The sequence below is a fragment of the Balaenoptera borealis genome (genome assembly GCF_965194805.1).
Source record: "Balaenoptera borealis genome assembly, chromosome: 10".
In the NCBI taxonomy this organism is placed as follows: Eukaryota; Metazoa; Chordata; class Mammalia; order Artiodactyla; family Balaenopteridae; genus Balaenoptera; species Balaenoptera borealis.
The window spans coordinates 76,461,804-76,488,203 of record NC_138874.1 but is presented as its reverse complement, the minus strand read 5'-3'; the positions used below and the strand labels follow the sequence as shown (position 1 = coordinate 76,488,203).

Here is a 26,400-nt window from a genome sequence, read left to right as displayed (position 1 = left end):
TCATTTCCAGGTTTTCTTCCCAATGGAGAACCTAGATTACCTGTAGATTTTTCATGGCTAACACCAGATGCAGAGGTGACATTCTTTCACAGATTTCCTCACTAGAACCTACAGTTTGATAAAGTCTATTACCTATGAGAAATCTTATTCCATACTGACTATTTGGCTTCTCATATCAAACTCCAATTGATACACTCAGTCTGTATATAAAAGGTCACTTTATATATAATCCATATCAGGTGATCACATGAAATTTGAAAAGGGCTTTAAACTCCTTGGTTTGTGACTGAGAGTCAAATATCCAAGTACATATTTAGCCTCACTTTTTAACATACGATTGAAATACATCTATTATCTCAGGTACAAATAATCTCTTTTTAATGCAATATTTAACACAAGTGTATAGATTTATATACTGTGATCCCCAAGTGCTATGAAATTATGAAGTATGGGAGGACTTAAGTTTTTCCTTTTGGAGAGTGTTCTCAAATGAATTTCTTGAAGTATAGTTGATGTACAATATTACATGTTACAGGTGTACAACACAGTGATAATTTTTAAAGGTTATACTCTTTTTATAGTTATTATAAAATATTGGCTATATTCCTTGTGTTGTACAACATATCCTTGTAGCTTATTTTATACCTAATAGTTTGCACTTCTTAGTCTCCTAAGCCTATAATGCCCACACCCCCCTTCTTTCTCCCTACTGGTAACCACTAGTTCTCTATATGTGTGTCTGCTTCTTCATTATATTCACTATTTGGTTGTATTTTTTCGGATTATACATATAAGTGATATCATACAGTATTTATCTTTCTCTGACTTATTTTTTTTTATCATAATACCCTACAAGTCCATCCATATTGTTGCAAATGGAAAAATTTCATTTTTTTGTGGCTTAGTATACCATACACACACACACGCACACACACATATATATACACACACACCACATCTTCTTTATCCATTCATCTGTTGATGGACACTTAGGTTGCTTCCATATCTTGGCAATTGTAAATAATGCTGCTATGAACATCGTGATGCATGTATATTTTCGAACTAGTATTTTTGTTTCAGATAATTCCCCAGGAATGGAATTGCTGGGTCATATGGTAGTTCTATTTTTAGTTTTTTGAAAAACCTCCATACTGTTTTCCACAGTGGCTGCACCGATTTACATTCCCACCAACAGAACATGAGGGTTCCCTTTTCTTCACATCCTCACCAACGCTTGTTATCTGTGTTCTTTTTGGTGATAACCATTCTGAGAGGTATGAGGTGATACCTCATCATTTCCCTGATGATTGATGATGTTGAGCATCTTAACTGTGTGACTGTTGGCAATCTGTCTGTCTTCTTTAGAGAAATGTCTATTCAGGTCTTCTGCCCATTAAAAAAAATTTTTTTTTGATGAGTTGTATGAGCTGTTTATATATGTTGGGTAATAACCCCCATCAGTCATATCATTTGCAATGATATGCAAATGATATCAACCTACTGAATAAGAAAATATTCAGTAGGTTGTCTTTTTGTTGATGCTTTCCTTTGCTGTGCAAAAGCTTGTAAGTTTAATTAGGTCCCATTTGTTTTTTTTTGCTTTTTGTCCTTTGCTCTAGGAAAAGTTTCCAAAAACATACTGCTGTGATTTATATCAAAGATTGTGCTGCCTATGTTTTCCTCTAGGAGTTTTATAGTATCTGACCTTAAATTTAGGTCTTTAATCCATTTTGAGTTTATTTCTGTATATGGTGTTAGAGAATGTTCTAATTTCATTATTTTATGTGTAGCTGTCCAGTGTTCCCAGCACCACTGATTGAAGAGACTGTCTTGCCTCCATTGTATTTTTTTGGCTCCTTTGTCCTAGGTCATTTGACCATAAGTGTGTGGGTTTATTTCTGGGATCTCTACTCTGTTCTAGTGATCTATGTGTCTCTTTTTGTGCCAATACCATACTGCTTTGATTACTGTAGCTATGTAGTATAGTCCGAAGACAGGGAGTGTAATTCCTCCAGCTCTGTTCTTCTTTCTCAAGATTGTTTTTGGTATTGAGGGTCTTTTGTGTTTCCATACAAAGCTTAAAATTATTCTAGTTCTGTGAAAAATGTCATTGGTAATTTGATAGGGATTGCATTGAATCTGTAGATTGCCTTGGGTAGTATGGTCACTTTTTTTTTTTTTTCAGTGCCAATAAGTCTTTACTCATTATATTTTCCCAGAGAAAAGAAGGGAAAGGGAAAAGGGTCAGGATGTGTGTTACAAAATGATACCAAACAGGAAAGGAAGTACCTGGCACAGCAAAATCAACCATCAAATAAACACTCCCCAGATGTGGTCATCAGAGCCCAAGGGGTCTCAGCCTCCTGCAGTTCAGGATGAGGGAAAGAACAAACAGGCACCTGCTTTCCTACCCTCCCTCCCTCCCCATAAATTCAAGATTTCACACAAAGCTTTGGTTTCTAGCAGTAAACACGGAGTTATATTCTTCCGTCTCCTATTGAAATAATCTTGTAGCCACTTTGACATAAGTTTCTTGCACATGCATAAAAGTTCTTGAGTGACTTGGATATACATTCATCTTTCCTTTCATGGTCTCCCAAGCCCACTTTCTACATGGAAGGGCCCCCTCGTTGCTTCTCTCTACCCTAGGATTAAGGACTAAAGTAGGTTTTAATCCATCCAAAGACAGCAGTTTGTCTGGCATGAATAGCGTCAAGGAATGGTCTTGATTCAGGACATTGGGAACAAGAGAGGAGGGTTCTTAGCTTCTTCAGGATTTTTGCACAAATCATTTAAGAATTGCAGACACCCCACAAATTAAATGTATAGATGTATGGTCTTTTTTTTAAAGGGGGGAGAAGGGGGAAATAGAGGAGGGGGTAGAAATCTAGTTTTTAGGACAGAAGATCTTGTTCAAAATAGAAAATAGGGGAAGAGGGACACAAAAGAAATATGGTTCAAGACCCTCAGTTCAAGAAGAGGGGCCCCCATGCTTATCTTTCAGAGTTTTTTTGCCTGGTGCAGAACACTTTGTCAAAGATTCTTTGCCTATTTTTCTCAACATAAAAAAGTTTATAAACAATAAAACCCCAAAAGAACATGGAGAAGAGCAACACATCATATTTACACAAACTAGGCCACCTAGCAATCACCAAATCAATTACTTGTGAAGTCCTACAAAGCCCAGACAAATACAATAATTAGAGCGGGGCAGCAATTGGGGGTGACAAGAAGCCAGCATCAGACACACATCACCCAGTGTGTTCTATTGCATTTGCCCCATTACAACACATTGAGGTAGGTTTGCAGTGATCTCACAGCCTGTAAAAACAAAACAAAACAAAACAAAACAAAAACCTTTTCTCCTTTAGCTACCATGGCACTTATCACTGCTGCAGCAGGGCAGGACACTGACTTTGGGAACCACAAAGAAGCCATTGCTGATGATCTCTCTGGAAGCCAAGGAGGAAAAGCCCAGAATTGTTAAAAGTTAAGGATTTTGTCCTTGCTTCATATATCCATCCCTGGACAGCTCAAGATGGGTACAGAGGCATCATTCTTAAAACCTATTCTTACCAACTCACATTTTTTACAAAAAACACCCACATACACCCTGTTGTGCATGGTAGGCCTAGCCCAATCCAGTGAAGGATCTGGTATATAAAGTGAGTCCTGTGCCCTGGAATTGGAGGTCTGGAACAGAAATCCTTTATCACACATACAGATGACCTTCACCTAACTTTGGCTTCCCCTCTCTGCACCTTTTTTTTTTTTTTCACTTTTTAAAAATTGATTTTATTGCAGCCAAAACAGTAGAATTAACTGTACATAATAAACTATTATATATACACACATATACACACACACACATATATATATAATATACACACATTTTAAGTTATAGGGAATAAAGTTTATTTTGGCAGAGAGTGTTAAACAAAATTAAAGTTGCATACATAAGTAGCATAACTCAGCATCCTTAATTTGGTATAAGTGTGACACATTTTCTTGCTTTCCTGTGTTCTGCCAAATCACCATAACCTAAACTGCTTTATAAAATTGATACACTGAAATTTAATTTTACTGTTTTTGCTTATGCTCTGATTCCAAACAAAACTCTCCTAACCTCTCTGCACCACCTTTTCCTGTTCAGACCAATTTCCAATCTTTCAGTAGGAGACCAGTTCAAATGTAGTCTCCCATGAAACACTGAAGAGGGAGGGGTTTCAAGAGGACACTATGGCAGAAAAGCCACCTCTAATTGACAAAATTGAGGTAGCTCAATAGACTACACACTCCAAATAGTTGTTCTCTCTGGTGATACAGCAATGAAAGGAATTCCTGCTATGCAGACCTGGAGCTGCTGCCAACTTATCCCTGAGATTGTTCACGTACCTGAGAACACAGTTCAGGAATGAGGGCCTTAGATTAAAATATACAAACATACAAAACCAGAATATTATGGGGAAAAAAAAGTTGAAATGCACAAGATATGTCATTCGCCCACAGCTAGTGCAATTGGCATCCTGAAGAAAGTGGGAACCAAGGTAGAGTCATCCAAGGGAGCAAATAAATAAAATTGTATTGGCCCAAACGGGGTGGGAGTGAGCTTAGAAGCAGCAGGTCTGCAGCTGTTCCCTCAATCACCCCTTTTGCCCAGCATCACAACCCACTGCTTGGGACAGTTCTCAGCACCTTATCCCAAGAGGGGGTTATGAGGGGACAAGATGTGGAAAACCCTTCCTTACTCCTGAGATATTCCATCCCACAAAATACAGTAGCTTATAGGTTGGATCCATCAATCTGATCTCATGCTTAATCTATTCACTCTGCCATGGGACATATTATTCCATATCCTTCTTTAAGAGTAAAACAACTTCCCTATCCAGGCCACTTCCAAAGCTGGAGATTCTGGGGATGGGGCAGGGGGGCTGGGGGGACTCAGATGAAGCATGCAGGAAGGGTTTCCCTCCAAAGCCTCATGTGCATTTGGATAGGACATGACTGGAGTCCCTTTTCCTTCCCCCGACCAAGAGGGAAGAGGGGGTGATGCTGTGGACTGAGATACATGGCAGTGCCAGCTGCCCCCTACTCACCCTGTCCCCACTTTCTCCACTCTGATGATTGATGCCTGCTTCTCAAAACTTCCTAATCACAAAAGGATAGCTCCCACCCACCGCGGCTCAATTCGGGGCCTCAGAGCATGGCAGGGCTATGGATCTCTTCTTCCTCCTCCCAAAAGGAGGCTCATAAATGGACGTTAAATTTTGTCAAAAGCTTTTTCTGCATCTATTGAGATGATCCTATGGTTATTCTTCAATATCACACTGACTAACTTGCAGATGCTGAACACTCCTTTATCCCTGGAATAAATCCCACTTGATCAAGGTATATGATCCTTTTAATGTATTGTTGGATTCAGTTTTATATTTTGTTGAGGATTTTTGTATCTGTGTCCATCAGTGATACTGGCCTGTAATTTTCCTTTTTTTGTGTGCTATCAGGGCAATGCTGGCCCCATAGAATGAGTTCAGGAGTGTTCCTTCCTCTGTAATTCTTTAGAATCGTTTGAGAAGGATAAGTATAAACTCTTCTCTAAATGTTTGGGAGAATTTGCCTGTGAAGTCATCTGGTCCTGGACTTCTGTGTGTTGGAGTTTTTAAATCACTGATTTAATTTCATTACTGTAAATTGGTCTGTTGATATTTTCTGTTCCTGGTTCAGTCTTGGGAGATTATACATTTCTAAGAATTTGTCCATTTCTTTTAGGTTGTCCATTTTATTGGCATATAGTTGTTTGCAGTAGTGTCTTATGATCCTTTGTATTTCTGTAGTGTTGGTTGTAACTTCTTTTTCATTTCTGATCTTATTGATTTGGGCCCTTTCCCTTCTTTTCTTGGTAAGTCTGGCTAAAGTTTATCAATTTTGTTTATCTTTTCAAAGAACTAGCTTTTGGTTTCATTGATTTTTTTCTACTTAGTCTCTGTTTCACATATTTCTGTTCTCATCTTTCATTTCTTTCCTTCTAACTTTGGGTTTTGTTTATTTTTCTAGTTCCTTTAGGTATAAGGGTAGATTGTTTGAGGTTTTTCTTGTTTCCTGAGGTATGCTTGTATTGCCATAAACTTCCCTCTTAGAACTGCTTTTGTTGCATCTCACAGGTTTTGGATCATTGTGTTTTTTGTTTTCATTTGTCTCTAGGTAATTTTTGATTCCCCCTTTGATTTCTTCAGTGATCCATTGGTTGTTTAGTAGCATACTGTTTAGCTTCCATGTGTTTGTGTTTTTTACAATCTTTTTATTATAGTTGATTTCTAGTCTCATAGTATTATGGTAGGAAAACATGCTTGATATGATTTCAATTTACTGAGGTTTGTTTTGTGGCCTAGCATGTGATCTACCCTGCAGAATGTCCCATGTGCACTTAAAGAATCTGTATTCCGCTGTTTTCAGGTAGAATGCTCTCCATGTATATCACTTAAGTCCATCTGGTCTAAAGTGTAATTTAAGGCCAGTGTTTCCTTATTGATTTTCTATCTGGATAATCTGTTCATTGATGTAAGTGGGGTGTTAAAGTCTCCTATTATTGTGTTATTGTTGATTTCTTCTTTTATGTCTGTTAATATTTGCCTTATGTATTGAGGTGCTCCTATGTTGGGTGCATATGTATTTATAATTGTTATACATTTTTGGATTGATCACTTGGGCATTATGCAGTATCCTTCTTTGTCTCTTGTAACAGTTTGCTTTAAAGTCTATTTTGTCTGATAAGTATTGCTGTTCCAGCTTTCTTTTGATTTCCATTTGCATGGAGTAATTATTCTCAACCCCTCACTTTCAGTCTCTGTGTGTCTTTAGATCTGAAGTGAGTCTCTAATAGGCAGCATATATATAAGTCTTATTTTTGTATCCCTTCAGCCACTCTGTCTTCTGATTGTAGCATTCAGTCCATTTACATTTAAGGTAATTATTCATATGTGTGTTCTTATTGCCATTTTGTTAATTGTTTTAGTAGGTTTTTTTTTTTCTTTTTTGTTTTTTTCTCTTGTGATTTGATGTCTATCTTTAGTGTTGTGTTTGGATTCCTTTTTATTTTTTTGTGTGTATATGTATATCAATATTTTGGGTTTGTGGTTGCCATCAGGTTTTTACATAGCAGTCTATGTATATATAGACTGTACACACACACACACACACACAAAACTTAAGTTGCTGATCTCTTAATTTCAAATGTATTAAAAAAAAAGAACCCTGCATCTGCACTCTCCTCTGCTCCATGATTACTGTTTTTGATATCATATTTTACATCTAATTGTTTTGTGAATCCCTTAACCGCTGATTGTGGATATAGATTTTACTTTTGTCTTTTAACCTTTCTACTAGCTTTGTGCGAAGATGATTTCCTATCTTTACTGTGTGTTTACCTCTACTGGTGAGCTTTTTCATTGCATAATTCTTATTTCTAGTTTTGGCCTTTTCTTTTTTGCCTAGAGAAGTTCCTTTAACATTTGTTGTAAAGCTAGTTTGGTGGTGCTGAATTGTCTTGGATTTTGTTTGTCTGTAAAGCTTTTGATATCTCCATCGAATCTGAATGAGAGCCTTGCTGGGTGGAGTATTCTTAGTTGTAGGCTTTTTCTCTTTCATCAGTTTAAATATATGATATCACTCTGTTCTGGGCTGCAAAGTTTCTGCTGAAAAATCAGCTGATAGCCTTATGGGAATTCACTTGTATGTTATTTGCTTTTGTCTTGCTGCTTTTAACATTTTCTCTATAATTAAATGACAAAAATTACAATATGTATTTTTGTATTTTCTTCTTTGGGTTAATCCTGTATGGGACTGTCTGTGCTGCCTGGACTTGGGTAACTGTTTCATTTCCCAGGTTAGGGAATTTTTCAGCTCTTTTGTCTTCAAATATGTTCTCAGTGCCTTTTCCTCTCTTCTACCTCTGGTACCCCTATTATGAGATTGTTAGTGCACTTGATGTTGTCCCAGAAGTTTCTTAAACTGTCCTCATGTTTTTTCTTTTTTCCTTTTTCTGTTCAGTGTTAGTTATCTCCACTGCTGTCTTTCAGCTCACTGATCCATTCCTTTGTATCATTTAGTCTACTATTCATTCCTTCTAGTATATTTTTCACTTCAGCTATTCTACATCTGTTTGGTGGTTCTGTATGTTTTCTTTCTGCTGGAAACATCTAACTTCTCACTCTGTGCATCCATTCTTCTGAGCTCTTTGATTTTTGATCATCTTTATGATAGTTACCTTGAACTCTTTCTCAGATAGATTGCCTAACTCCACTTCACTTCGTTGTTCTTCTGGAGCTTTATCTTGTTACTTCATTTGAAACATGTTCCTCTGCTGCCTTGTTTTGCCTAAGTTGGTGTTAGTATTTCTGGATATCTGGTAGGTTTCCTGACCTTGAACTAGTGGCCTTCTCTAGCAGACATCCTATGCATTACAGCAGCACACTCCCCTCTTGTCAACTGAGCTATCTGTTCTGGGGTTTCCCTCATGAGGGCTGCATGGATCCTTTCTTGTGGCAGGCTGACTATGTTGGTGGTCTGGTAGGCCTGACTGGCTCCTAGTCTGGTTGGTTGTGAGACCCAACAGTCAGGACTCTTGTGGAGGCTGCTGGTTTGTGGGGCTTGGTCACAAGGCAGCTGACTACAGAACCCCAGGGGGCTCCAGGTCTGGCTTACTGGTGAGGAGAGTCAGGGTTGCCAGCCCACTGGTGAGTGAAACCGGGTCCTGGGGTTAGTGCCTGACTACTGGCAGGCAAAGCCATCCTGGAGTCTGGCTGCAGGGTCAGATGAACTTTAAAGCTAACAATAGATTCTAATCACATCTTTAAGAAGCTATATCATGATAAATATTATCTTGAATATATAGAAGAGCTAATACTTGCTAATCAGTCTCAATGGGTGAAAACTCAGAGGTTTATGTCATTTTTCTAATTCCAGGTGGACCTCTGCTATTGTTTTTAATCTTTAAAGTAAGCTATTTTAAATGAGAAATTCTTTTCGAGGCTTTTTGTTCTCTAAATTTCTCTTCACCAGTAAGACAGAGTTTCCATGATATGCTTTTAAGGCTGTTTACTAAAACTTTAAGAGATCTATTAGAATATAGAGTACTTTTCCTTCACTGGTAGATATGCAAGGATTCAGGAAGCCTATCATAGCCTAAATATCTTAAAACATTTCTTCAAAATATGGCACATTTCTGGTATTGTGTGTGAGTATGTGCACAAGTGACATTGGTAGGTTATGTATATATATCCCTTTTCTGTATATATCATATGTTGCTATCCTACAAAGATGGCATTTAAATTTAATCTTATTTTACTGAAGAAATGGGTTATCAAAAATCAGTTATTTCTGGAATTAAAATTTCTATTTTAAATAACTGGAAATGTAAAATTGCAAATGGAGATTATTTTTCCCATTTAATGAATGCAAACTCACATGACAATTTGATGAATGTTAAATAGTTTGGAGTTTCTTATTTCTAGTGTCTTAGAGAAACTACAAAAGGCTAATAGACCTAAAAACTGAGACATAACATTTTTCTAAAGTCAGACAGTAGTTTTACATAGATACCTTGATATCATATCAAGTCATTAGGTTGATATTTTCAGATAGTCAAAATTATAACACCAAAAATTAAAATAAAATATATTTTTGTAAATTTAGATTATTTTATGAAATGCTTTTAAATATGCAAAAAGTAAAAAGTATGAATACATGAAATATGTATTTCATATTTTAAGATGCCATAATATAGCCTTTTTAAACATTTAAAAATTATATTTATTTTTTCTTAGATTTAAAGTAATAATATGGTTATATTTATGTAAATACAACAGCACTCCCTATTTTTAGTATTATCATAAATACTTCCTCTTTCAAAATGCTCTATTGAACTAAAATTATCTGATTATTGCAGACATTTTCATGCAGGCAGAAAACACTTGAAATTTATAAATTATTTTATGTGCACAGTGAATTTTGATTAAACATTGATTATATTGTGAAATTTTAATAATAACACTTCAAACTATTCTAAATAGACATATATGTGCCATTTAACTCAGATGGTAGTTTGTGGGATTCATGTTGATGATTTACTTGAATCAAACAAGGTTTTTGAATGCCTGCTACATACCAGGCATTTCATTACCTTCTGGGATTACAGCAATGACTCAAAGCAGATAGTCTTTGCTCTCATGAATTTTGCAATCTAACATAATGATCCTAATATGTACTTCCCATTTTGAGATAAAAGGTACCATCAGTTGTTGGCAGAAAAAATACTAGCCACAGACTTACATGTTTGCCTTCCAGCTTGCCTTTCTCTCAAAGCATGACTCTATATTTATAGGCCAACTGAACTCTTATTTACAGTAGATTCTTCTTTTTTCAACTATTATTTATATAAATACAATTATGTCTTACTCATGTAATATGACCTACAGAAGATATTTGTCCCATACCAGGAATATTTGTGCCATCTCTAAATGACTGTGTCACAGAAAAAAGGTACATCTTCCTAGAGCCTAATTTTAACTAATAGTCAACAATTTAAACATTTGAAGTTACAGGTAAACATACCATGGAGGAGAATGTTGAATTCACAGTGATACTTAAAATACAACACAACACTTCAAAGATATTAATTTAAATAGCATGCTTTTATATAACCAAAGCCCAAAAGATGATCTCTGAAGCCTTCTAAAAAATATAGTAATACGAATGTCTATGTGGTTTCCTATCAATGCCTACAATGATAAAAGTTTTTATATACAAAATAGAAATTTCCAATAAAAAATACACAAGGTTAGAATTTTATTTAGGATTATATGTGAAGATAGTTTATTCAATTTCAAATTGCTTTTAGTCTAGTCAAAGTCAAGTGTCAGTTTACTTGTTTTGCTTCAACTAAATGAAAAAATATAAGAAAGAAGTAGCCTATGCTGGAGAATGAAAAAGTACAGAGAAAATATTTTGTGAGACTTAGCTGACATTTTGAAACAAACTAAAATCCAACTGAAATAATTTTCTTTTGGGATATATAATAGATTTCAAAAAACAAATGGTATTAACTGACAAGAATCTATTCATTGTACAACATTTGAGAGACATCAAAATTCAAGATGTTGAAAGAATGTGCAAATAATATAAATAAAACGTTCACTTTCATACTTGCTATTCATTACAGGATGGAAATGTAGAGGTATTAACTGGTCGTTAGTAATACAAAATTAGAATGAAAAGCTTTGCTTTGAACAATGTTCCATAAAGCTTATTCACTACAAAGGAATCTTAAATTCTTTCTAAGACTTGGGACAATTTTTCAAAGGTAGCATTTAAATTATTCACTCTGTTAATTCACGTATAACCTTTAGTCTGACTCTTGTCTATAAAAGTCCTCACATCCCTAAAAAACCACTTTTAAGGATAGTAAATGAACCCTGTAGAGATTGATGGGTTCCTAGTTCCTTACTAATAATGCCCACATCCTGCCTGTCCTAAAGATTAAGATAAAACAAAGCACATTATTCAGCATTTTCAACAAAACATGCTCCTATAAAGATGATCATGTTATTAAGCAAAGTGAACGGTTTTACAAATATTTTTCTGAAATGTGACTCCACTAGCACTCAATCTTCCCTTTTATATTAATGGTGTGTTGAAGACAATGTAATATAACAAAGATCTCTGGTTATAATTTTGATGGTACCACACTATCAAACTTTCAGACACTCAGTATTTATGTAACTATCATATTCATGTTTACCTTTGGAATGGTTGCAGTAATCCTCTATTATGTGTTGAATGAGGGAGTGATACCACCAAGCCAAACTGAGCAAATTAATGTATTTTCTGATTTTTTTTAGCAGACAGATTGTTTAAAGAGTAAAATTATCTGAGATTATAAATACATACACACCCAGTTGCCTATTCAAATTTTGAAGTATCTAAACTAAGATATCGAGGGACTATGAGGGACAGGAAGGAGAGTTATCCTTAGTGATTTCATCTAGCAACCTATAGTTCACTATCAACTGATTTGTTGGCAAACCAAAAACATTTTGAGTAGTTTACATATATTCAATCAACATCCGTCTTCTCTGCTTCAGCCACATTTGTTATCACTCATTTTCTGCAGCCAATTTTTTTGCCGTACCTTAAACTGACCAACTATATTTTTCCTTGTAGCCTTTGAATTTTAATTTTCCTGTCTGAAATGTAAATTTCCTGGCTAAATGCATGGCTCACATCTTCAGTCAGTTTTGGTCAGGGCTCTGCTCAAATGTGGTCTCCTTAGACAGACACCTGAAATAGCACCACTGCCTCCCCACTTGTCTGTCACTCCCTGTTGTCTTGGTCTGCTTTATTTTTTTCCCTAGAGGTCCTGCTTCTGCAACCAGGAGGGCATTGGTTTTTCTTTTTTTCTAGTTTTTCTAGTATACCTTAACTGGTAGCTATTCCTTTCCTACTCAAAACCATTTTAAGAAGCAACCCTCTCAACTACACACAGGTCTGACAATTCAAATCAACGTTTTGTAGACTTGTAAATTTTTGGAGGCAGACAAACAAGGAAAATATACCATCAAAAGCAAGAACAGGTCAAAGGAGATTGTTTAATGCGCTAATAATGAAAAGAACCTTGTTTCTGAGGGGTCCTGAGTTAATAAAGTGTTCTGTGCTAAGCAGCCAGCACTTGAGACTTGAATTAAGAATTACTGTTAGACAAAACTCAGAATCTAGAAAACAAAAATGAGGACTGATACTAAACAAACAAACAAAAAAACCACACAAACAAAAAAACCTTGTCTGTGGTCACCAGTGGCAAGTGGTTTGGGTAGGTTAAAAAGAACAGTACAATATATTATATCTCCATATTCTACTTAAGTAAACCCATTTGTATTTTAACCAAGCTGAATGTACTTCAATGGTATGTAGCTATGACAATTCTACAAACTTTTATTATTGAGTACAGTTAAGAGATTCATTTTTATTCTAAGGAATAAATATATACTATTTACTGAAATTGTACCATCTGATATGAATACAAAATCTAGCTTTAGTTCATCCTTCAGTTTCATGAAGTAGTGATAGATGAAGGGATACCAAGTACTTTCATATTCGTTAATCCATATGGCATACTTAAGCATATTTAGTTGAATTACATTAGCAATTCCAGGTGGAAATATGTGGCATTTGAACCTTTGTTTTGAAAGCTGCTGTAGGAGGTATTTTAAGTCCAAGAACAGTTTCAAATCATCTGAGGGTTATGGTTCTCATCCAGGGATTGCTGAGAACATTTACACCGTTGATTACTATAGTCAAAAGTGACAGTAGTGGTCCATTTCAGATTTCCATTTCAGATTTCCAGTGTCCTAACAGAAAAGTCATACCTTTGTTGCCTGACAACAAAGATCAATAATCTAGAAGCCAATATTTGATCATGAGGAACAGAAGTGAAAAACCACTCATGATAAACAGGAATTGGGGAAAGAGTCATTGGGGACAGGGTAATAGTGGAATCTAAGATCATGCATAAGAAAGAGCAGTTGTAGACAGAATCTCCAGGAGCTTTATGTTAAAACAAGCAATTGAACTTTGGTGCTTCTCCCATCCCCGAGTTCCTAAACTTCCATCAGAGACTCACTCCTCAACTAAACTCAAATTATACAACGTAAGTGTAAACAGTGTGCTGGATATGCAAAGAAAACTCAAAGCCAAGTCCCTTCACGCCCTTCCCAAAACAATGTCATCTTATGGATGTCCTTTCCACCATGCACTTCTCTCATCTTTGTTGCCCAAATTAGGAGTCAAAATATTGGTGGCTTGCAAGCCACAGGAGCCACACAGATATATTTTGTTTGGCTAATAAAAGGAATCACAATTTAAATAAGAATGACTTATCTTTAATACACAGAATTTCCTATTCTGAAAAAAAATTGAAGGTTTCTTTCTATGTGGTTACGAGTAGAGAGAACCTAATACGTCTTCCTTTCTTGCAGCACACAGACCCATTCTTATTGCCCACCAAGGCCCATGGTCCATCTTCCAATAGTCTATACAGATCCAATACTAGCTTCAGTTGTCTGCCCTAGTGACAGGATTTAGATACTCTCTCTACAGAAAAATTGTTCATTATAACAGCATCATTTGGGATTAAGTGTGTGTATGTGTGGCATAATTTAATTCTATATTATTCAGATTTATTTCTATTAGACATGAGATTAAAATAAAGGATTTAAAGAAAAAGGAAAAATAGAATAGAATGGTCTTAAGTGTGTTTTTCATTTCCTTAGAAGCCAAGGGCTACTTTGCACAACTTAATCTTTTCATCATCATTAACATTAGCATTCTGAAACTTAAACAGTAAACGAGAGCCACTATCTTGAACAGAGTTGTTTTCCTTGTATAAAACACCCTAGCTTGCTGCCCTTTTTGACTTCTGTCTGCTTTGTATAATTTTTGACTTCTGTCTGCTTTGTGTACTTATCCTGTCCCTTATTTTATGATCATTTCATTAGATCCAGCAATACCATTGTATGTTAGGTGCTATAGAGTAAACAAATGAGAAAAGGAATATCAAAAATGAAATATGATTAAATGTCAATATAATTTTAGATAACTTGAGATAAATAACCTATTTCCCTAATTCTTAGAAAGTTTTCAATTTACTTATTTCACAGTTATATATTCAGAAGTTTGCAGCTGCTGACCTTTCATAAAATAATACTTTGGCACAAATGAAAAGAAGCGGATGCAGCGTTGCATATGTAGCTCCTCCAGCAGTAATGAGCAGAGCCAAATTGTTTTCTTCTAGGACAATTGTCTTAGTCACTGTAATAAGAGGATTAAAATACATGAGGAATTGGACATGATTTTTTTACATCAACTTAGGTCTAATATTGACAAGTGTATTTTGGATAGTTTCATTTAACTTCTTCAAAACTTAAAAAAGTTAACTTTCCTCATCAATGTGTATGCCTTTCACTAGAAAGAACTCAGAATGACTTAATGATGACTGGGAAAAGTAAAGAATAGAATAGCAAAGAAATTTGTAATCATGATTTTGGGGCTATGCAACATCCACAGCAATCTAGCCAGAAGACCACTAATATCTTATAAAAATATTTAATATTTTGGCAGTTAAGAATCAAGTTTGGATGTTATAAAATTATAGAACAATGGGAATATATTTTTCCCTATTTATCCAGAAAAACAAAACTCTCATATTGCACTAAAGGTCATTTGCTTGATGTCAATGCGGGTGATCTTGTACAACCCGAACAAAGTTTTAGTCTTAATACTTCAAAAGCTTGTACAGTCATCTATTAATCTACCTTCATCTATATAGAACTTCTATTGTTAGAGTTGCTGTGTTTCATAAGGCTTTATGCAGCAGACTATACACTTATTTTTTTAAAATTATTGTTTCAAATAGAATTCTAGGATTTGTTGATGAAAACCACCAGAGAGAGAAACACTATTTACCTTAGTGATAAGGCAACAATGCAGAATAGAGGTAGGATAAAAGTGCCTTGGAAAGTAACTGTTTAAAACCAAATCCTTAGAACTATCCCTCCCATAGGACATATATACTAGATCCCTCTCTCGCTTTTATTTTCATGAGTAAAGCTCTATACAAATTTTCAAAAGCTTAATATCTAAGAACATGTTCTATACTTCAGGTTTCATTTAATATGTAAATTATGTTGGCAACACTTTGTTATATGTCATATTTGAAATAACCAGGATCGTTATCATAGAACAGAGAGAGAATTAAATCCAGATCTTAAGCTGTATCTTTGTCCTGACACATTGAAAGAAACATGGCCTAAGAATAGGCCCAGATAAGGATTTCTATCTTTAATAACATTTCTCCCAAACATTTACATGAGCTGAGGACTCTGTCTATGGCAACTATATTGAAACATTTTTCCACCTACTATATAATTTCTAGCACCTTTAACCTCTTGGTGGCATCTTCAACCACTTTCAGTTTAGAACATTGTCATCCAGTCTGCCTGATAACTTGCCATCTTGGTTTCTCAGTTTGCTCTCTTATCAGCATCTTGTGCAGTCTCTCATCTGGGGTTCTAGTCATCATCTACTAAGAGGTATTCTACAGAGTTTATTCTTATTCCACTATAGTTGTTCTTGCAAAAATTTTCCGCCAGTTTAGATATTGCTCTCTTTAGAGAATGAAAGAGAAGAATGAAGATAAATAGGCAAAAAGGGAGGGTTCTGAACCCTTGGATGTAAAAAAAACAAAAAAACCACATTACACTTTTTATTTTTTTTTACACTTTGTTTAAACGTTGGGAATATTCATAAAGAAACATTGGTTATTTAAGACTTTTCTTTCCATGAGTGCAAGACCTGTTTTACTAGGACTATGTGAAACTCTACTTGCAACCCTTTGGAGGTGTGTAAGGCAGAGTTTGGCGAACTCCCTTGCTATAAATCTAAGATATGTAATTGGCAACTATAAGGAAAGAAGAACATCAACATAAAACTTTAATCTTCTACTCTTCCAAGCTTAGTGATTTTTGACAATGAAAGGAAAAGGATGATGACGAGCAACTTGCAAATGCCCCTCAACAACATAATTGTTTCTAATGAAGAATCAACTTCCCTTCACTCCCCTAGCTCCATGCTTGGGCCAGAGAAACCCCACAGAAGGAGTGACCAACTGAATTCATTGTTCCTTTCTATAACCTCCTTAGAAGTACAGGAGGGTCTGTAATACTCAACCCAGTTCACACCTGGTTCTGCCATGTGCCCTGACCAGGACACATTCTCATTGAATCAGCTGTGGCATCCTCTGTTGGCAGCTCCTTTCATAATGTGAAGACACTCCATCCATCATCTTTCATTTCTCAAATTTGCTCTGAGCCCACAATATCTTAACTGGAAAGCCATAAAGAACATTTAGGATGAGCCTCCTAATCTCTCACCTACATAGTGATATCCTTTTGCCTCTGAGCCTGTTTATTTTTGTACAATTATGGTGTTATGTTCAAGCCATGACTTCAAATCATTTTCTTGTCCCCTTGACTCAGTAGTGCCTATGTATTTACCCAGTTTCTAAGAATTAGTCTGAACCAGTTGTTCCAAAGTCTTTTTGAATGCCATTCCATAGTTGTTGTAAAGCAGCCAGGGCCCTGACTTGGCTGGCACCCAGAGGCAAGCTTTAAATAGTTCCAGTGTAACTGTTCCTGACCTCACTCCTTCCAGTAAGGACTCAATGCCATTAGGCAACTCTGAGTCCAGTGAATCTAAAAATGTATTTCCAGAAATATTTTTTTAAAACTTAGTTTTTTTAGAGCAGTGTTTTAAGTTCACAGTGAAAAGGTGAGGGAGATAGAGTTTTCCCATATACCCCTTGGCCCCCTTCCCCCCAACATGCATAGCCTTCCCCATTATCAACATCATTCACTAGAATGGTACATTTTTTTTTTTAACCAAGGATGAACCTACATTGACACATCATAATCAGCCAAAGTCCACAGTTTACCTTAGGTTTCCTTTTGGTGTTGTACATTCTATTGGTTTGGACAAATGTATTATGACATATATCCATTCTTAGAATATCATGCAGAGTGTTTTCACTGCCCTAAAAATCCTCTTTGCTCTGCCTATCTTTCCCCCACTCACCCCTGGAAACTACTGATATTTTAATTTTTCCCATATTTTTATCTTTTCCAGAATGTCATAGTTGAAATCATACAGTACATGTTTCCTTCGGATTGGCTTCTTTCACTTAGTAAAATGCACCTAAGTCTCCTCCATGTCTTTTCATGGCTTGATAGCTCATTTCTTTTTAGTCTGTATTTGTCTGGATGTACATAGTTTACTTATCTATTCACTTACTAAAGACATCTTGCTTGCTTCCAAGTTTGGGCAATTATGAATTAAGCTGCTATAAATGTCCATGTGCAGGTTTTTGTGTATACATAAGCTTTTCTGGAAAAAATTTTTAGATATTTTAAAATAATCTGTTTCTTGGTACACATTCTCCTCTCTAAATGCAAATACTCATTAAACGTTTTCTACATACTAGTTCTAGAGCTTTCTGGCAGTGGTCAGGAACCAATGTGATTCTCTTAATGGGTTGACTTTGTGTTCTTACCACGTAAGCTTGATTTTCTGGTAGTTGTGATGAAAATAAACCCCTGGTTCAGATCAAGGGTGATATAATGAATCTGTTATCAATATACTACTGAGGACAAGGACCAAGGAGAGGAACAATCTAACAGGTCCCAGGGTGAGAAAGAAGTTTATGAATCTCTACCTGTTAAATTTTTAATTCTTTTAAACATATACAGATGTGCAAATTAATTTAGCATATATATATTCATAAAAAGGAAATATTTCCGTCCCACAGAGTATAAAAATCTTGAAATATGTAGATGCATGTGACAAATAATGGACATTCTATGAATGTACCTTAGTGACTTATATAAGAAAATTAAGTATAGATTTTAAAATACCTGAGTTAAAAAAAAAATACCCGAGTTATTTAAAAGCTACACTATAGTACTATAGTAGAGGATGTATTTGGCAATGGAGATTGTTCGGCTGTAGACATCAATAAAGTAAGCCAAAAGCAAGTTGACACCCAAACTTGCTAGTTTGGCTTAGTAAAGGATTTGCTATGCCTTACTTTTAAGAAGCCCCAGAGCATTTAAAAATAGGTGCTTATTTTTCTGTTAAAATAGGATACCCACATGTTTTGTTACTACCAATTAAAAAGATGCAAGAAAAAAGAAACCAAGAGTTTAAGAGCCAGACTAGAATTAACTGTCCTATTGGGAAGTTTCCTAGATTGCCTAAAGAAAAATATGAAAACACTTTCATGGATTGTTTCCTTTAGACTTTTAAGGCAAGAATGATTGCACACTACATTGTAATATATGGCAGAGGTTCATTTGATCACCATATTTTTAGAAATTTAATGTGAAAGAGAAATGTAAAACATTTAATCTCTAGATTGGTATTTATACTCCTTATGATGACACTCAAATAACTTTGGCAGCATTCTGAGTAGTTGGCAGTTTCTACAAAATATGCCAATTAAAGAGCACAGCAACTACATCATGTCACATTCTTCTAAAATATAAATATTGAACTTTCACCACATGCCATCATGCAGAACTGCTATGACAACATCTTTGTAGACTTCCTGAGCTCCTTTAAAAAGTGGGATCTAATCAACACAAGGAAAGGTAAAATATCATTACTGTGGCTATAATTATCTGGTTGGCAAAATAAGCTCTGTATAGAATTACATGTTAAAACAACTATTTAGTAAAATTAAATGCTTTAGTTCAGCTCAGCTTATATGCTCAAGGGAATTGGTGAACAATGAGAAAATATAGATTGGTTTTCTATCACGTTTATTTTTTTGTCTCTGGTTAAAAAGCAAACTTTTTATTGTAGGACATTTAGAAAACAGATTTGTTGACAGGAAAGTAGTTAACGATAAACCATAATCTTACATGTGAGATGAAATTTTTCTGGTATAGTATTTTTATATATATTTTTTCTGCAGATACATATAGGACTTATTTCTAATTTATTTAAATGCATCCTAATAACTCATTATCTTCATATACTTTCAAGCTCAATAGGGACTTCTTAAAAATAAACCTGTGTAATTTTTATAATATTTCTATAATTTAGTATAGACACTTAAATTTGTTTAAACAAAGGCCAGCAGTGTTGTGGACATTTTTGGCTGATTCCAAAGGAAGTAAAAGATGTTCAAGAATAAAAATTTATGCCAATTATTCTAAGAAGTAAAAGAAATGTTTCTAGTACAGCATAATAAATACTGATACATGATAAAGTGAACCAACACAGGTATTATGTGTACTATAGAAATTTTCAAAATACATGTAGGTTGAATTTCAGGGAAAAGTCACTTTCCAATAAACCACTTGACATTCTTTTTTAAAAAGACATCAATCTGGCAAAACAGTGTTGAGCCTAGACAGAAAGTACAAATCAAACCCAGTGGAAAGTCTGTTACAGAATTAGTAGACAAAATGAGCCACAGAACATTCTCATATTTAGAATAGTTTGAAATAGAAACCAAGACTCAAGGGATTTCCAGTTTACTGTTACCTAATAGAGGAGGAGAATCTCTAAATATCTGTAAAGTTTAGGGAGACTAGGAGAGTGTTGGGGAACAAAAGTGCTAATTTTTTGTTAAGGAAAATTAAATTTTTGAAGATTGGAATATAAATTAGGAATTAGTTGTTAATTATGGCAGATAGACTGAGTGAAAATTCACATTTCCTCCTCTGCTCTAGACCTTTTGTCAGTTTTCTGTTCCCAAGCACTTTGTTTTCCTAGTAACTATTCTTTTTTTTTTTAGATTTTTTTTTTTGATGTGGACCATTTTAAAAGTCCTTACTGAATTTCTTACAATATTGCTTCTGTTTTATGTTTTTTGGGGTTTTTTGGCCACGAGGCATGTGGGATCTTAGCTCTGTGACCAGGCATGAAACCCGCACCCCCTGCATTGGAAGGCAAAGTCTTAACCACTGGACCACCAGGGAAGTCCCCCTAGTAACTGTTCTTAAATCACCATGTCTAATAGATTATGGATCTTAATCCTTACCAGACTGTAGCAAATTTAAACTAGCAGTGCAGAGCTTACCTTGTGGTCCATTTCTTTTGGAGAAATACACTAGGTAACAGTATGTGTGATAGTCAACTCTACCTATTGACAAAGAAAAGTTCTAGCCAGTATCTAGATGCATTCTTAGACTGATCGTGAATCAGATGACTTCTCTGCAATCAAAACTAAACATTTCTATTCATTAAGTCTCTCATAATGTAATCCAAATAAAGTATTTCCAGTTAATGTCCTAATTTAAACTCATACAGGGAAGAAATTAAAGAGGAACTGTCAGTGGATTTGCTTTGAATCTTTCATTTAGTACTTCCACACATATCAAATCTAGATTTGAAATGAGAAATCCCTCTTAGATTAAGTCACTTTTAAAACACATAGCTTACTCACCATTCCGACTCTCTTCATCAATGGCAACTATGGTGGCTGGTGGTCCCCCCCTAGCTAGTTTGCAATCTAAAGAGAAAACAAGACAAAGTAAGAAGTAGCTACTGCAGGAGCACTCACCCTGAGATTAAATTCATTGAGATGTATATTGATATTTAAAAAGAAAAATCCTACAATCAAATTAATATGCATCATTACTTTTAACAATTTTTTATTTAAAAAAAATTCTCGTAAGAGCTATATAGATTCCTTACCACATCGTAACAAAGACAATTTGTATACCGTGAAACTGTTCAAATCTTACTGGAAAACACCAGCAGAGACCACTGGAGAGCAGAGGTCCTTCAGGACAGAGATAATGGGATGGTAATTTAACCCATAAAAATAACATAAAGGGATGATTAACAAGGATAAATTGTAATTAAAGCATCACAACAGAAACAAACATAATTGGCCTTTAATTGTGATAAAGGGTCTAATTAAAAAGAGTGAATAGATCTTTAATAATGTTCTAAAGAGAATAAAACAAAGACAGACAAGCAATGTTCATGAGGTTGTTTGAGATTTTATTTTTGTCATCTTACCCTCATATTGCCAGTCTGGAGTCAAAAGTATAGAGTCATCAATGGAAGCAGATCAGAAAAATGAAAGAAAGGAAGAAAGAATACATGTATATATTTAGCGAGGATTTAAAGACATAAATAGCATTATACAATAACAGATAAATCACCTAATGATTTCTGGAAATGAAATATATAAAATCCTTAGATTTTTGTAATTCTAACACAGTAGTAACAAGTTAACTTGATAATGTATGTCACTAACATCTTAAAAATTATAGATCAACTTGAACATAACATACAGTACACCTATGTGTCCTATGAAAAGGTAAATAAAATTACTTATGAATTGTCTATTATCCCTGTGTTGAATAAACCTTAAGAATAGTGCCTGTCAATCAGTAGTGATTAATTTGTTATTTCAAAGAATGCTAATACCAAAGTATCTCATGATAATGAACATATAAATAGTATCATGAGCTATAACATCCATGATAATCAAAATGTGAAGGTTTTGCCTGGAAGATGTCACAAGTACACTTCTGAGACATAAAGCACTCTCCCAGGAGGTACTCGGTCAGCCTGATAGGGCTGTGTCACACAGTTAAATGTACATGGCACAGTCCTGTGACTGCAACATAAATTGGCTTAAAGCCGTCCAAGTATGTGTGCTATTTGGAAGATGATTTCAAGGCTTACTATTTATCTATTAAAATTCTGCTATTATGTTCATGGGCATGAATAAAAAAGGCTTTGGCAAGCAGTGTTCTATATTGTAAGATATGTGCTCTCCCATATGAAGCTTAAAATATCAGAAATCTCCAGTTTTTCTCTCTTCATCCTGGTCAGTATTCAAGGAGTTTCAGGTCACAGCATTTTTAGATCTAAAATACCTCATTACACTTCATCCTCTCCTTCCTATACCCCATGACATAGCACAGATCCTCACTGTTTGTCACCTCTACTCTTGCAGTGGTTTCCTCACTCATCTCCTAGAAGCTTTGTTCTCATCCTGCATTCATTTATTCATTTCATGAGAATTATTTTATGCACCCAAATCAAAGGTAAAATTATGGCATTTCTCTGCCCAAAGAACTTAAGTTTCCTTTGGAGTGAAGAAAATTGTCTTAGGATATCATTCAAAGGATGTCATGGTCTTAATATTGTTTACTTAGAATTAAGCACTGTGCCCTTCAGTCACATCAGAGCCCTTACTCTTGCTAGAACGTATCTTGCATTATTAAGGAAGTTTTGTTACCTAAATTCATTTCTGCCTCTACTCCTGCCTGGCAAGTCTCCGCTTCTCCTGGTAGAACTAGATTTCACCTATTCCACGAAAACTTGTCTATTTCCCCAGTCAGAATTTATCTTTTACCTCCATGTTCTCATAATACTTTGTTCATCTAGTTTTTTATTCATCTATGCATTCAAAAATTATTCAGTCAAATTTGTAGATAACTTACTACGTGCTGAACATGGAAATTAAAAACCAACAACTTCTTTCTTCATGGATCTGAGTGATCAGATAAAAGAAAGACTCATAAACAACCACATAGGTATGGCACAGTGTGGTCTATGTGAGTCAATTCTTTAATAAATTCATTAACAACACAAACAATTAAAATACAGAGAATGCCTGCTGGGAGTGGAAATGGGATACACAAGAAGGCAGAGGCAATCTGTGGAAAGAATAAAGGAAACATGACCAGTTCTTACAGGATGCAATTCTTAGATTACCAACATGCCTTCTGTTTGTATTTCAAAGAGTAGTTACCTTTCAAAACTATTTTCTCTCTCTTCACTCTCCTTCTCTTTCTCTCTCCCTCCCTCCCTCCATATAATATATATATAATATTTATATATGAGGTCACTGCCTTAGTTAAGATCCTCATAGCTGCAAAGTAGAGAAAAAGTGTGGTGAATCTGCATGTGAATATTGATAGAGGAATAGATATTTAATCAATAACTTTATAGGCAGGCAACATAAAGGGAAAGGAAAGAAGGAGAAAGCTAGGCATACATATACAAAAACCTCTCACCATTTGGTTACTATTACACTTATGGGTAGACTTTTTCTACACATCTAAGTCAAGTACGACTCCCCATATTCCAGCCCTACCTCCCTCCCTTTCCCTTCCCATTCTCAGTTCATTCTTTAGTCATAACAAACCAAATTTATGTTTGTTGTGCCATCTGCCAAAATGCCCTTCCTCCTCTTCTACCCCTGGTTAACTTCTATTTCTCTTTCAAGAACCTGGCAAGGCATCACATCTTCTAGAAAATCTTCCTTGCTGTTGTCTAGATTAAATGCCTCTTCTCTGCATTCCTTCAATATATACTGCATTCCACTGGAAAAATTACTTCATAAAAAATATATTAGTATTTTCTTCTCATAAAAGCTCCTTCAGGCCAAGTCTGTGTCACATTTATATATCTAAGTAACCTCAGAATCAGACTAGAGTTGATCCTGAAAGAATGTTTGTTGAATTTTTCTGAACTGCAGTCAGCCCAGCTGCAGTCTCTCACTGAACATCCCTCCATGACTGCTGCTCGGAAGTCACTGTTCTCATTATGTCCTCGCCAACAGAAACAGCCCAGGAATATAGGTGCAGCTACAGTTCCTCCCAGTCAGACCCCTTTAGATGACTTTCACTCAGCTTTATTCTTCTAGCAGCTTCCAAAACCCCACAATAAGATATTTTTCATGCCCAACCAATAAACTTTCTTTATTCTGAATCAAAACAAAAATGATTAAAAAATTTTGACTCACAACACTAATGAAGGAGAGGTTAGTCAGATACACAAAAGTAATCTATTAATAACGTGGTTCACAACAGCCTAAGTGTTTGCTTTGGAATGATGTGTTCATGAAAGTATAGTTAGTTTTGAAATGCACAAAAATATTTTTAATGACAAGTATATTCAGAACTGTCTTGAAAGAAAGTAATTTTGGATGGAGTAAACAGGATGTATTATGTATGCAAAAATCCACATGGAGATCAAAGTGAAAACTAGAAAGCAATTTGGGGGCTGGGTGATCCTGTTCTCTACGGTCTTTGGATAATCTGTCTGCCAAGGAAAGACAGGTTAGCTGATGATGCCTGTGCCTTGGAACAAACTTCTGTAATCTATTTAATTTCACCCTTGACTGTCCAGGTTAAATCACAAATTCATTGTTTTTCGTGCCTCAAATTTCTAACCTCTCAGGCCCCTACCTGATTCCCATATCCAATTTGTTGTAAAGTGCAGGATATGAATACAAATAGCTGAATGCCCAGGGTGATTTATTTCCGCAAATTTGTCATCAAGCTAAAAATAAGCCATATATTTTTTCTGTATATTTTAAAATTTCATGCAACAAGTCAGATTTAAAACCTAAAACTGTATTAGCAAGATATGGAATGACTGGTTTCAAATGAAATGAACCTGTAATATGCTGTTCTTATTATGACCTGAAGCTTAAGATCATGTTACTCTACAAAGGGAATATCCAGAATTGTCCAAATATGTTCATTCCTTACTAGGAAGAGAGAACAGCTAGGTAGACCCTATTTCCACCTTAGCCTATTCTCAAAACTTCCATTTAAGTTCAAACAGTGTCTTTTCAATAAAATTTCAAATATATTGACTTTTTTCTTATATTAATATGGCAATTGCCATCAATATGTCCAATGACTAGCATATTTCCTGCCTAGACCTCTCCTCTGAGTCTGGGTCCTGCTGCTCAGACAACACCTGTACTTGCAATTTCAAAGGTGCCTTAAATGTAACACTCCAACATGGATTCTAGTTGCTACCCCCAGACCATACCTGGCCTCTTCCAGTATGTACTATTTCAGTGAATAGCACAATTTTGCACCAAGTTGCATAAACCAGAAACCAGGGGGTCGCCTTTGAGCCTGCCCATCACCCTTGCTTTTCTATGTTGAATCCCTCAATAAATCTTGACTTTCATTACTACAGAAAAACTTCTCATATCCACCTACAACTTTCAATCTGATGTCACTATGCTAATCCAATCTCTTATCTAGTCTAACAGGTTTTCCTAACTGTTCACCCTACAGTCAATCTTGCCCCACTCTTTTAATTTTCTATCTTTAACCACAGTGATCTTTTACAAATTAAAACATGCTTACCAGTTAATGATGTACCATTGCTTTTATGTTAAAACAAAATTTTCATGGTCTACAATCCTCTGTATAGTATGATTTTAGAATGAAAACCAAAATACATGGCCTACAAGGTCCTGCATGATACCGCCTTCTTCTTCCTCTCCAGTCTCATCTATTTCCATGTTCTCACTTACTCTCTGCATTCCAGACAGGTTTTTCTTTTCTTTAATCATGCTATCTTTTGTCCTGAGCTACCTAAAGATCTTTCCAGATTGCATTATTTCTTATTTCTAATCTTCACACTCAACCCATTATTCACTTATATATTCTTTAGATTTTAACTTGTGCTTCGCTTTTCCAGAGAAATCATTTCCAATCCTCAGGTTCCCTGATATATACTCAGTTAATTCTGCCTTCTAATATCAAGTTATGAATATCTGACTCCTCACTGACAGAAAACGCAGTGATGATCTAGATCTTGTTTCTGTTCCTCAGAGCCGTGTTCCCAGGGCAAAGTTCCTGCCACATAGTTGTCAGCAACTATTTCTTGAATGCAAAAATGAAGAGCCTCGACCAAATTTGCAACAATTTTTAAAAAGCCCTCTATAACTTAATCTTTTTTCTTTTTAATGTTTGAAATGTCATTTTCATATAAAAATAATGGGGAAAGAATGTG

General features: G+C 35.3%; 1 protein-coding gene across 1 annotated transcript in view; it reads right to left on the bottom strand.

The window, feature by feature from the left end:
* The window catches only part of PCDH15 (protocadherin related 15), a 751,961-nt gene that overhangs the window by 584,106 nt on the left and 141,455 nt on the right, over positions 1-26,400 (bottom strand). Inside the window, exon 2 of the mRNA XM_082339387.1 lies at positions 21,056-21,121. Within this exon, the coding sequence (XP_082195513.1) occupies positions 21,056-21,121 (66 nt within the window). The remainder of the gene's footprint in view (positions 1-21,055; positions 21,122-26,400) is intronic.